This window comes from Phascolarctos cinereus, unplaced genomic scaffold (genome assembly GCF_003287225.1).
Source record: "Phascolarctos cinereus isolate Bilbo 61053 unplaced genomic scaffold, phaCin_HiC Scaffold_5;HRSCAF=322, whole genome shotgun sequence".
In the NCBI taxonomy this organism is placed as follows: Eukaryota; Metazoa; Chordata; class Mammalia; order Diprotodontia; family Phascolarctidae; genus Phascolarctos; species Phascolarctos cinereus.
The window spans coordinates 445495715-445509290 of record NW_027555958.1 but is presented as its reverse complement, the minus strand read 5'-3'; the positions used below and the strand labels follow the sequence as shown (position 1 = coordinate 445509290).

At 52.5% G+C, this 13576-nt stretch overlaps 1 protein-coding gene across 11 annotated transcripts in view; it reads right to left on the bottom strand.

The window, feature by feature from the left end:
• SZT2 (SZT2 subunit of KICSTOR complex) overlaps window positions 1-13576 on the bottom strand; it is an 85947-nt gene that overhangs the window by 2645 nt on the left and 69726 nt on the right. For 2 of the 11 annotated variants that reach the window (XM_020975458.2, XM_078156589.1), the window contains exons 60-70: window positions 13324-13403; window positions 12590-12715; window positions 12241-12443; window positions 7489-7579; window positions 7318-7398; window positions 4053-4127; window positions 1622-1835; window positions 1376-1532; window positions 1029-1151; window positions 510-936; window positions 296-412 (exon numbers count right to left, since the gene is read on the bottom strand). In XM_020975458.2, coding sequence (XP_020831117.2) covers window positions 296-412; window positions 510-936; window positions 1029-1151; window positions 1376-1532; window positions 1622-1835; window positions 4053-4127; window positions 7318-7398; window positions 7489-7579; window positions 12241-12443; window positions 12590-12715; window positions 13324-13403 — 1694 coding nt within the window. Of the gene's footprint in view, window positions 1-295; window positions 413-509; window positions 937-1028; window positions 1152-1375; window positions 1533-1621; window positions 2485-4052; window positions 4128-7317; window positions 7399-7488; window positions 7580-12240; window positions 12444-12589; window positions 12716-13301; window positions 13404-13576 lie in introns of those variants that run through there. The other 9 variants (XR_013487410.1, XR_013487411.1, XR_013487412.1 and 6 more) reach the window with 9 other exon arrangements.

Sequence of the window (13576 nt, the reverse complement as noted above, 5' to 3'; positions counted from 1 at the left end):
TCAAGAGCCAGGAGATGCTGAGACTACTTTCCCCCCGGTAGCCTCTAGCACTGTCCTCACTGGTGAAGGGGCTGGCTTGAAGACTTCCTGAGCCCCTAGTCCACCCCTCCCCTTCCTGGTCACCCCTGGGCTCTGCAGACTTCCCCTGACCCAGGCCACACGGGACCTCCTGAGCCCAGCACAACAGCTCACTGGCCCCAGGGGCGGGTCTTGGAAGGGGAATGGGAGGGACTGCCAGAGAATGGCTCGGCCTCTATCACATGAGGGAGGGCCTCTGAGATGGGGGACCCCTCACCAAGTACTGAGTCCCTGAATCCGGGCTCTGGAAGTGGCGGCAGCTCTGAGGGAAGCGGCTCAGGAGGACTTTGACAAGGCTCTGGTACCAGGAGACCGTCATGGACAAGAAGCAGTCCTAGAGGGAGCCACGTGCTCGGTCTGTGCTGGGTTGGCCGGTGCAAACACAGCCCCCTCCCTCCCTCCCCTCCTGCTCCCTCCTGCCTGGGCCTCACCAGCTGAGGGTCAATGTCCCCAATGGACTTGGCGTGCACGGCTCCCAGCAGTTCCTCTAGTTCTGCCAGGGCCAGCCGCCCGCCCAGCCGCAGCCGGTCAGCCCCAGGTGGCTCCAGCAGGAAGAGGCGCTTCCAGAGCGTGTCTCGGCGACAGTGACCGCCGGCCTGCTGCACCAGCTGTGCCAATAGTGCCCGTGCCACGCCCACCTCAGCAGCAAGAGGCGGGAAGAGGGGGGTTGCTGAGCCTGGCTCAGGGGTGAGGTCAGACCCTTGCAGGCCTCCCCCCACCTCACTGGGGCTCCCTCTTGACCCGCTGGGACCTTCTGGTTCAGGGGCAAGGCGAGGGGACTTCCGGAAGCGGCGCATGTCAGCCGTGAGCCGGGGGAAGAGCTCCCGCTGGCTGGTGAGCACCACAAAGAACTGTAGGCTGGGGGAGGCACAGACATAGGCAGACAGTGAGGCCTGGCCTGGGGGCTCCCTGATCCCCAGGCTAGCCCCCAGATTCCCAGACAGGCTTACCGGAGCACGTGTCTCTCTGCCTCCCCCTGCTCCTCGAAGGGTGCAGCACAGTGACATACCAGAAGGGACACGTCAAAGTCATCCTGGTGGCGAAGGCCCTCCGAGTCTTGGTAGACGCCTGGACTATAAGGATGGGTCCATGCTAGGCTGCTGCCCTCCCTGGCCCGGGAGGCATGGGGGGCGGGGGGAGGGCTGCCTCCCCACATATGGGGGAAGGGGCCAAGTGTAGTAAGGGGCAGACGGCATAGCTGCCTCACATTAGGCCAGGGCACTGCCACAATGGAGAGGGCTCCAGGAAACCGGAGCCAGGTGAGCCTTGGGGAGTAGGACTTGCCGGGCAGCCTCACCTGTTCCACACAGACACCAGGGCGTATTCATTGTGTTCCGGGCCCCCGCCAGGGCGGGCCATGCGCAGTGGCTTCAGATGGTAGGTGCTGGCATGGTCGGCCACATAATTGTAGAGCTGGTGTGCAGCAATGAGCTGGGTGGGGAGCTCCATGGTCCCTGCAGAGCAGAGGGGACCGAGGGGAGTGGGCAGCTGCAGCCGGGGACCCTGCAGTGGAGAGGCAGCCCAGGCTCCACCCCCCTCTTACCCTGGTAGATGTGGTTACGGCCAAAGTTGGGGCCATCGGGGTGGTGAGTGAGGAAGCAGCGCAGGAAGCTGGTGAGGTGGTAGCCCTGGCGCAAGGCCAGGTGGGAGCCCAGCACGTGCTGGTGCGCCAGCCGCAGATGAAAGTCATAGCTAAAGGAATGCACGTGCATCAGGTCCCGGACCTTGTCACACTCTTCAGTGAATAGCATGGAGAGCTGAGGAGAGACAGAGGGCAAGGAGGCACAGGCCAGTGATCCTGCTGCCCATGCAGGGGCCTGGGCCGAAGATAGTACTTGACCAGTGTCAGGGAGAGAGACTGGCTCGTTTCCCAGGACTTGCAGCATGGCCAGGCCTCAGTGTCCCAATCTGTAAAGTGAAGGGAGGGGACTAGATGACTCCTGCTCCTAATTGGATTTCTGGCTTCTGTGGATGTGGGAGGAGAGAGACCCTCAGCTGATGGCAAGGAAGGGGAGGGGACAAGGGGAGAGAACCCTGGGGAGCACTGAGTGACCGTGACTTGGGGGGGGGCAGGTGGGCTCACATGGCCTCCAAGAGGTCACTGGCAAGGGATGTAGGACCCGTGAAAAGCCATGGAGAGAGGAAGCCCCATCAAGCGTGGGGGCGGGAGATCACCGGGCCTCACCGCAAGGCCTCAGAGGGGAGTGTCAAGCCAATGGAGAGCCAGGCAAATGCAGGGAACATGTTGTGCTGAGCAGGTGATGCTCAAATTCCTGTCCAGCCAACTGACCACATTCCCTGCCTCCGCTGGGAAACCTCACCATCCTCCATGTTATTCAGGCATGATGGAAGGTTCCTAAGCAAACTCTGATGGAATCAGGGCTTCAGTGGGAGGGCAGGAAGGGGCTGGAATGACAAGAGGGGAAACCTGACCTTGGAGAGGGTTTTAGGCTGAGCAGCTGGCACCTGAGGAGCAGGTCATTGGGAGAAGAATAGGGTGCTGGACATGCCCTGCTCAGGGGGCACTGAGACCGGCCTCTGTTGGCCTGTCCTGCTGGGGTGGGGCAGGGGACCTTCACAACTCCTTCACAACTTGTCACGACAGAGCCTCAGGACCCACTTCTGGTGACTCCTGTGGGCCCAAATGATACTGTGGGAGGGGCTCAGAAAGTGTCCCCCTGCCCCAGCCTGGGAAGTTTTGAGCATGAGGTACAAGGTGAGTCTCCCTTCCTGAGGGGGTGGGGTGGGGGGATAAAAAACTGCCTTGGCATTGTTCCCCAACTGATACATGGCCAAAAGATATAAGTGGGCAGTTATCAGATGAAGAAACTAAAGCCATCTCTAGTCATATGAAAAAATGCTCTAAATCGTTATTGATTAGAGAAATGCAAATCAAAACAGCTCTGAGGTACCACATCACACCTATCAGATTGGCCAACATGACAAAACAGGAAAATGATAAATGTTGGAGAAGATGTGGGAAAATTGGAACACTAATGCATTGTTGGTGGAGTTGTGAAATGATCCAACCATTCTGGAGAGCAATTTAGAACTATGCTCAAAGGGCAATAAAAATGTGCATACCCTTTGACTCAGCAATAGATCTTCTAGGGCTGTACCCCAAAGAGATCATACAAATGGGAAAAGGACCGCCATGTACAAAAATATTTATGGCAGCTCTTTCTTTGGTGGCAAAGAATTGGAAAATTGAGGGGCTGCCCATCAATTGGGGAATGGCTGAACAAGTTGTGGCTGATGAATGTAATGGAATACTATTGTGCTGTAAGAAATGATGAGCAAGCAGACTTCAGAAAAAACTGGGAAGACTTGTATGGACTGATGCTGAGTGAAGTGAGCAGAACCAGGAGAACGTTGTACGTAGTAATGCCCACGTTGTGTGACGACTAACTTTGATAGACTTAGCTCTTCTCAGCAATGCAAGTATCTAAGACATCTACATCCAGAGAAAGAACTACGGCTTTTGAATGCAGATTGAAGCATGCTATTTGCTCTTTTTTTTCCCTTCTATTTTGTTTTGTTTCTTCTTTCTTGTGGTTCCTTCTATTGGTTCTAACTCTTCCTTACAACATGACTAATGTGAAAATTTAAAAAAAAAAACTGACTTGGGGTGTGAATAGCTGGCTAAGAAAAGTGTCTGAGAATGGTGGCTGGGCTAGCCGGTGGCTGGCCAGGGATGGAGGTCTCTGAAGAAGGCCTTTCCTGCACACCTTAGAACATAAGCTCTGGAGATACACCCTCTTCCTGTCTCCCCAGTGCCTGGCACAGTGCTTGGCACATAGGAAGTGCCTAATAACTGGTCATCATCTTGCCTATCCCTGGCCCTCACTCCATCTTTGGGGGGTTAAAGGAAGGGAGCTTGGCTTGCTCTCTGCTTGAAACACCTTGCTTCCAGGACCAGGTAGAAAAAAGAAACTTTCCCTTCTCCCTCCCCCCACCCTTGCTGCCCACTGTACCTGGGAATTGACGGCCTGCCCCATGGGGATGCGGGAACACTCCAATGCATACTGCTTCACACAGAAGTAACAGCCCTGGGAGGAGCCGAGAAGGTAGGGGTTGAGGACCACATCTGTGCCCTCCCCATGTCTGTCTCTAGACTTCCAGTCTCTCTGCCTCCACAACTCTCCCCTCGTCCTCACCCCTCCCCCCATCCAACTGGTCTGAGTCTGGTGGACTCTTCCTCTCCATATGTCCCCTCCCCCCACTCACGCAGCTATGACCTTATTTCAGGTCCTCTTCACCTCCTGCCTGACTTACCCCAATTGCATTCCCTCTTTCCAACCAACCCAGCTGTATACTTATTTTCTAAGGCCCGGATTGTGTGCCCAGGCTGTTTCCCTGCTGCCTATCAAACACAAACCCTGGCCTAGCACTTACTGCCCTCCAGAATCTGACTTCAGGGTCCCTTGCCAGCTTTATTTCCGATGACGCCCCATCATTCATGCCCCACCCCAGGCAAAGCGGTCTATTTCTGTTCCCCTGAATTGGTGTCTCTCTGCCACCACAAGCCATCCTCACAGCTAAAGCCCAGCCCCTCCTCATGTTTCCTTCCACTCTGCCTCTGCTCACCCTGCTCTGTCCTGAACAAACTTCTCTTGATTTCTGACCTCTTCCATCTGGCAGCTCCTCCCAGATGCCAAGGCGTCCCCGGGCATTCTCTCCACACTTTGTTGTGCCTCTAACAGTAAGCTGGGGCAGGGACTCCCCATGGCCACTTCTGCCGCCCAGCCTCAAGCCTGCCTCCCGCCATCTCCCATCGCTGCTGCCTCCTGAGAGCGCGTCCATCACCGGTGCAGAGTACAGAGCCCACCCCCGGGAGCCCACAAGGCACTCAGGGCCAGCTCCCGATGCCCTTGCATGTCTCCGGCCATGCCACGACAGCACCCTCTGGGCCAGCATGAGTCTTCTATCCCTCTGCTGTTCTGTCCTCCCTGGGCCCTTCAGCCCTCCGCCCTCAGCTCCTTCCCAGGCCGTCCCTCCTCCTCGGGCTGGGAACAGTCGGCAATCCCCAAGTGCTGCAAGGTTTGTAGAGTGCTATATGTGTGTTATCTCAAGTGGTCCTCACATCGATCTTGGGATGTTATTAGCCCCACTTCATAGATGGTGAAACTGAGGCAGAGTGTTGACGTGAACTGTCCAGGGTCACAAAACTAGTAAATGTCTGAGGCTGGATTTGAACTCAGGTCTTCCTGACTCCAGTTCCAATGTTATATTCATTTCATCAGCCAGCTACCCTTCCTAGGCTACACTCTCTTCTCTTTGAGTCCATGTCACCCCTCCCCCTGTCTCTCTCAGCTCACAACCCCACCCCCCTGGCACCATCCCCCATTCTCTCCCCAGCTCTGGAAAGGTGGCCCCTGTGATCCTGGAGGTCACCCACCTCATCATCCCCAGGATCTCCCTGATCTTCCAACACTCCCCCTAGACAGCTGCTGCCACGTTGTCTCCCAGGTTGCCTCTGACATTCCTGCCAGCCACCCACCAAACCCAGAGACCTTTTCTCTCTCATTCCCCTCTGGGCCTCTGAAGCCGTGGATGACCCTCTTCTTGAGCCTCTCTTGTCTCTAGGTGTTCAGGCCCCGGCTCTCTCCTCCTCTTTCTCCTCCCCTGGATCCTCACCCAGGTCACACCTGCTAACTGTGGGTTCTATCCTGGGCCCCTTTTTTCCCCCTCTGTACTATTTCACTTGGTGAGGTCATCAGTTGCCAAGGCTTCACTTATCATCTCTATGCCAATGACCCGAAGATTTACTTGTCCAAGCCTAATCTCTCCCCAAATCTGCAGACTCAAATCTCTAACTGCGCACTGGGCATCTCCAACTGGATGTTCCATAGACATCTTGAGCTAAACACACCCAAAACTGAACTCGCTTCCTTTGTCCAAGAACCAGGTTCTTCTTCCCAACTTCTCTTACCAGCCAGGGCCACACCGTTCTCTCAGTCACCCAGGTTTGCCATCCTGGATTCCGCACCATCTCCCACCTCCACCCTCTGCCCCTTCTCTCCTCTGACACAGCTTCACCCTGGTACTGGCCTTCAATGCCTCAAAAGCCTGAGCCATGGCAATGGCTGCTGGGGGGTCTGCTGCCTCAGTCTCTCCCCACTGCCCTCCACCCTCCATTCAGCTACCAAAGAAATTTTCCTAAAGCTCAGGTCTGATCGCTGCCACCCCTCCTCAGTAAACTCCCGTGGCTCCCTATCAACTTCAGGAGCACGTATAAAATCCTCTGCCTTTTAACGCCTTCCCTAACCTTCCACTCTTCTTACACTTTACTCTCCTCTATGTAGCCTATGACTCAGTGACACTAACTTCCTTACTGTTCCTCACACGCAATGCCCCATCTCCCATCTCTGCGGCCTTGCACCGGCTGTGCCCTACTCCTGGAACTCTGTCCCAAATGGGGTCATGAAGAGTTGGACACAATCATACAAGAAGATATGCAGAATGTAAAGTCCTCAGTGGTAGTGGTGTTCAGTCGCATCCGACTCTTCGTGACCCTATCTGGGGTATTCTTGGCAAAGATACTGGCGTGGTTCCTTCTTCAGCTCATTTTACAGATGAGGAAATTGAGGCAAACAGCATTAAGTGACTTGCCACGGGTCATACTAAGTGTCTGAGGCCAGATTTGAACTCACGAAGATGAGTCTTCCTGACTCCAGGGCTGACGCTCTACCCACTGTGCCACCTAGCTGCCCCAAAGGTGCTTACAACAAGAAGTTTAATTTTTGTCTCATTATCTCCTGCGCCGAACACAGTGCCTGGCTACAATAGGTGTTTCATAAGTGGCTGTCGACGGCCAGTGCCTACCTCTTGCACACCTCATCTTCTGCTGTCGACGGCCAGTGCCTACCTCTTGCACACCTCATCTTCTGCTGTCGACAGCCAGTGCCTACCTCTTGCACACCTCATCTTCTGCAGCTGAGCTCAGGCATGCCTCCTCTAAGGAGCCTTCCCTGACTGCTCTCTCCTCCCATCTCAGCTGGAGCTCACCTGTGCCCTCCCACACATGGTACTTACTACTCAACACCAGGCCCTGTCCTGCGGACATAGGGTACAAAGACAAAAGGCTCCAACCTGTGTGAGTTGTCCACAACAGCTGTGCACCCAGGAGGGCTGGGTAAGGCTCCATGTTGTGTCCGCCCTTCGCTAACCCACCTTCAGTCTGAGGACAGGTCAAAGCAGAGTGGGGGTGGGGGACAGCAAGCTGTGCCCAGCACTCACCTGGAAAGCCAGCTCCATGAGTACGATGCCTCCAGGCAGAGCCCGCTGCAGATGGTAGGTGGTGATGGGGGAGCTGGCACTCTGAGGGAAGAGGAGGAAAGAATGAGGCTCTCAGCTAGGCAGCCCAAGTTCTCTGGAGGATGGGGGGAGAGTGGGGGTGGGGAGACTCACCTTTGGGCTCCCATCTGTCTTGGTCTTGGGGCAGGAGAAAGAACCTCGACCCTCGGTGCCCAGAATGGCCATGGCCCGGAGCCGGCTGGTGCTGGAACAGAGCAGGGGAAGGGGGTGACAGAGGTTAGGGAGATGGGTGAGACACCTACTGACTTCATCTCTGAATGGCGAGAACCTCAGTGTGGATGGGCAAGAGGTAGAGGAAGGCAGCACGGAGAAGAATGCCAGTGTGTGCATGGATCAGTAGTGGACTTGACCCACATGTTCAGCTTACTGTAAGGTCATGTACCTGGGAAGGGGTCCTGGTCCCTCTGAAGGGGAGCTGCAGCTTTCAGGTTTAAGGCGTGAAGTCTGAGGGAAGGGTGGCTGCCTCCAGTCTCCTTCACTCACTTGATGAAATCACAGGATTTCAGGTAGAGGTAAAAGAGACCAGGAGCTGCTGAGGTTCTGCCCCTTTGAGACTCTGAGTGGTCACACTCCCCAAAACTGTGGGTGATGACCTCATCTATGTGCAAGCAGTAAAGGATGGGAAGCCGGCAGAAGCCCACTCTTCTGACCTGTTAAACAAGTGTTCGGAGGGGTCTAGACACACTTATCACGCTCTTTTTTTTTTTTTTGGCTAGGCAATGGGGTTAAGTGACTTGCCCAGGGTCACATAGCTAGTAACTCAGGTCCTCCTGACTCCCAAGGCCGGTGCTCTATCCATTACACCTAGCTGACCCATCACTCTTCTTTGATGTAAAGGTGTTTCCAATCAACTTGACAGAAGGGAAGCAGCTGTTATACTTAAATCAGAGCCTCTGGGCTTGAAACCCAGTTCTCCCACTGAATAACTCTATGGCCCTGGGCAAACTAATTGATCTCTCAGGCTCCTGGGTTCTGGCTTCATTTGTAAACAAGAGTTAGGCCTAGATGGCCTCCAGATGGCCTCTGAGCTCCAAGCCACTCCGATTCAATGATCTCATGAATTAGCGGGTGGCTGGCTGGGGGCATTAGAAAGCATGAGCAAGCTGAGAGTCACCCCAGCAGTAGAGAAGAGGGCTAGGGCCCTGCTTTTCAAAGGGAATTACTCGTCTTGTCTCTAATGCCATCCCTTCCTCTTCTGGCAAAGGCGTCTTGCGGTGGAGCAATTCTTCAGTAAGAGACACTTGGCCAAGAAGAGAGATACGTAAGCCCAAAAGGAATAAAGCAAGGACACAGATCAGGAGGGCAGTGCTGGAGGACTGAGTTGGTCACGTGTCCCCTTACACATCTGCCTTCCACTTGTGAGCTCTAGGAGTGTGTCCATTCTTTCCAATGATGCCACAGGCATTTGTGGGAGAAGCACCCTAGGCTTATAGGAGAGAAGCTTTGTAGCCATTAGTTTTTTCACTATGCTGTTTGCATAAATGTCTTTTCTTTGATCTGTGTTCCCTGGTTGACTACTGAAGTGGAACTCATGAACTTGTTTCAGGGATATGGACCCAGAACACCTTGTTGTCTCCCTAGACCCAGAGAGATTGAGTGGTTCACCAGAGGTCAAACAGGTAGTAAACAGGCGAACTAGGATTCCAACCCAGGGCCACTGACTACAGACACATCTAGGCCTCTTTTCACCACACTGCCTTCACTAAGAACAGTCTACCAGACTAGTATGATCTTCTTTCTTGACAGGGTAACTAAGCTAATAGATCAGAGGAATGCTATAGTTTTCCTAAATCTGGGCAAAGCTTTGATAAAGTATCTCATACTGTTCTCATGAAAAAAGAGGGTGAGAAATGGACTAGAAGATAATACATCAGATGCATTTAGAACTGCTTGACCAGACGGGTGTTCAGCGTCACCTTGACAGAAAGTCTTTGGTGGAGTGTGCCCCGGGGGTCTGTGCGTGGCCCTGTGTCTGTCCAATGACTTGGACGAAGGCACAGATGGCAGTCATCCAACATGCATCTGACACAGTGGTGAGAGGGACAGCTAGCACCGTGGATGACACAGTTGTATACAAAAAGAATATGACAGCAGAAGGGAAGAATTTATGACCAAATGAGATAGAGAGAGATCACGACGAGATACAAAATGCAAGATTCGGATTATATTAAATAAAAAAGGGTTTGCAGAAACAAAACCAATGCAGCCAAAATTAGAAGGAAAGCAGAAAGCTGGGAAACAATTTTTACAGCCAGTGTTTCTGATAAAGGTCTCATTTTTCAAATATATGGAGAACGGAGTCAAATTTATAAGAATACTGATAAAAGGTCAAAGGATATGAACAGGAAGTTTTCAGATGAAGTAATCAAAGCTATCTATAGTCTTATGAAAAAATGCTCTAAATCACTACTGATTAGAGAAACTCTGAGGTACCACCTCACACCCATCAGATTGGCTAACAGGATACAAAAAGAAAATGATAAATGTTGGAGGGGATGCGGTAAGACTGGGACACCAATGCCCTGCTGGTGGAACTGGGAACTGAACCAAGCATTCTGGAGAGCAATCTGGAACTATGCCCAAAGGGCTATAAAAATGTTCATACCCTTTGAGCCCAGAATACTACTACTAGGTCTATATCCCAAAGAGATTTTTTTAAAAAAGGAAAAGGACCTATTTGTACAGAAATACTCATACCAGCTGTTTTTGTTGTGGCAAAGAATTGGAAATTGGAGGGATGCCCATCCGCTGGGGAATGGCTGAACAACTGCGGCATGTGATTGTGATGGGAAACTATTGTGCTATAAGAAATGGCAAGCAAGGATGATTTCAGAAAAACCTGGAAAGACTAACACGAACTGATGCAAAGTGAAGTGAGCAGAAGCAGAAGACTGTACATAGTACCAGCAATATTACATAATGACCAATTGAGAATGACTTAGCTATTCTCAGTAATACAATGATACAAGACTACTCCAAAGGACTCATGATAAAAAATGCTATCCACCTCCACAGAAAGAACTGATGGAGTCTGAATGCAGACTAAGTATACTATTTTTTACTTTCTTTTTTTTTGTGGGTTTTTTTTTGGTCTGTGTTTTCTTTCACAACATGACTAATATGGAACTGTGTTTTGCATGATTGCACGCATATAACCTATATCAAACTGCTTATTGTTTCAGGGAGTGGGGAGGGAATGGGAAACAAGGGGAGGGGAGGGAGGAGGGCAGGGAGAGAGAGAATTCTGGAATTTAAAAATTTAAAAAAACAAATGTGAAAAATTGTTTTTACATGTAATTGGAAAAAAAATATCAAAAAAAGAACATGAAAGGCAAGACATTAGGCTGAATCTGAAATGATGCTATGCAATAGAGAGAAATGTCTTATACTTGGGTTCAAAAAACCAACTTCATAAGTAGAAGATGGTGGAGACGTGGCTGGACAGATTGTAGTGTCTGAAAAGGATCCGAGGACGTGGGTGGGTGGCCAGCTCAGTGAGTCACTAGGGTGGTGATGTTTGAAAACCAGAAATAAGCCAATCGGTTCTTTGCTCAAATAAATCATTGAAAAACATAGTAAAAAAAATAGAGAAATGTATTTTTGTCTCAAAATAAATAAATTTTGTCTGGCTGGTTCTCCCACACTGCTCCAGGGGTTAAATAAGGCATGAGCTGGACCCAGGACTGGAGAAAAGAAGTGGTATAAACTTCAGCAAAAGGTCTCTAATGGGAGGGTCAGCGCCTGGGGCCAAAGAAACTAACAGGAAGACAGAGAACAAACACTGGGTTTGAATTTTGGCTCTGCTACCACCTCCCTGTGTGATCTGGGGATGTCACTTCTCTTTGTGGGTCGGTTTCCTCCTCTGTCAAACGTGTGAGCTGGGCTAGGGGGGCCCAGGGTAACCAGATCTAGGACAGAAATAGTTTTAATCCCTTAGTGTACCTTGTCCTAGCAGCAGTGGACTTTGGATGCTATCTTGGGCCAAGTGAAGGGGCAAGGGCTGCTGGGAGGGACACAGAAAGGTCCCAGAGCCATGGGCAGAAAGCTTCTTACCAGGGGCAGCTAGGTGGCACCATGGATAGTGTTCCAGCCTAGGAGTCAGGAAGGCCTGAGTTCAAATCTGGCCTCAGACACTTGATACTTACTAGCTATGTGACCCTGGGCAAGTCGCTTAACCCCATTGCCTAGCAAAAAAAAAAAAAAAAAAGAAAAAAGCAGAAAGCTTCTTATGCAGGGTAATAAGTGGGCATGAATGAGGGAGCTAACTCTCAATTGAGAAATGAGCTGGGGCTCAGGGACTGGGGGGGCCCACTGCCTCCTCCTCAGATGAGAAAGTTCAAAGGCTCAAGAAGAACCCATATTGACCTGGCATTAAAGGTCTCAGGGCCTGGCCACTTGAGAACCAGCTAGGAGGTAGGACACAGAATGGCCAGAGTAGAAGGCCAAGGCAAAAACAAGTCATGAATGGGGACAGCCACCTTCCATGCCGGAAGCCAAAGAGAAACTCACTGAGGGAAGAGGAGGTGAGTGACAGGCAAGGCAGGATGGTTTGAGGCCCAGGAAGAAGATGGGAAACATGCAGATATGGTGTGAAGGGGTGTACTGCCTCACACTGGGGGACCAGGGACTGAGCAATAAGAGCCAGCATTTACAGAAGCCTTTAAACTCCACTTGTGTTATGGATATCAGCTTATCTAAGGCTCAGGACAGAGAAAGGATGAAGATGAGGAAACAAAAGCTTGGAGACATGAGGAGACTAAGCAAGCGTCCCCTGAGCCTGAGGCCGCCCCGCCTTTGGGAGTCTGCGTGGACGTTCCAGACAGTGTGTGAGTGTCGGGGGCTCACCTACGAGTGGGTGAGGGAGGCCGCAGATGCACCAGAATAAAGCCTGTGCTCTGGAGGTACTGGACGTACTGCAGCAGGAAGGTCGAGCTCAGCTCCCAGAGCCATGGCTCCTCTCGGGCCCCAGGGGTGGGCAGCTCCCCAGCCTCACAGCTCTGACTTGGCTCCCGGCCTCCACCCCCTGACTCATTAGAGCGATGGCGGCGCTGTGGGGAAGGACAGAGGGCATAGCCCCTGTTGGGCCCTGACCAGACCCTTCCCCCTTCCCGCTCCACATGCTGGGGCCCATCTCAGGACTCCATCCTCTGCTCCATCCCCTGCCAGAGGCGTGTGGGGGTGAGGCAGGAATCACCTTTCCCTCAGTGGGTGCTGTGGGCTCAGGGGGTCCATGTTGCCAGGAGGCTGGGTCAAACAGCAGGGCAGTAGCACAGTAGTGGACCAGGCGCGAGGACTGCTTCAGGGTCTCCAGCTCCCCAGCCTAAGGAGGGATATAAAAGTCACTTGAGGTCTCCCAACAGAAGCCAGCCCTGGGGGGAGGGGAACTGTTGGGAAAATACCAGGGAGAATTCTTATGTAAAGAGTCAGGCAGTTGTCCCCTCCTATTCCAGTGAGGACTGAGTCAGACAGAGAGGCCAGGGAGGCCTGGACACTCCCCACAGTGTCCACACCATGCTTGTCTCCCTCCTACTATAATCCCACAAAGGCCTATGGGTTTTCTCAGGTCAGAATGTGACAGAAGAAGCCTAGAGCCAGTAACCTGCCCAGCAGGGGCCCAGAAGAAAAGGCAATACTGGGAGAAAACATCAGAAAAGGGGGCAGGGGAGCTGCTCCAGGAAATGGTAGGGGGTGCCATCCCTGAGCCACCCCGCCAGGAGAAATGGGGTAATGGAGTCATCCCTGGCATCCATGGGACAGGGGAGCCATCCGTAAAGTCAGAAGAAGATGGGGACAAGGATGCCTGTCCCCAGAAGTCATGGAAGAGGGTAGAAATGAGAAGCTGAGACATAAGGGGCTCAGATACATCCGGGAGTTTACAAATGGCCAGAGCCCTCAGGCCCTCTCACCCCCATTCCCTGAGGTGCTCACACTGATGGGCATGTTGGACTGGGCAGACCTCTGCTGCCAAGTCACAAAGAGATTCTCCATCTTCATTTGACGCTCCAGCTCTGGGGGAAAAGGAGAAACATCAGCCCCTGGTCTCTTTCACAGAATCTCTAGATCTTGGAGGTGAAAGCTGCCTCAGGGTCCGAGTAGTCCAACCTCTCCCTTCTACCACACCCCTCCTAGGGGCCATGGGGAGCCCACAACACCCAGAGGCAGCCCAACTCACTCTGGACAC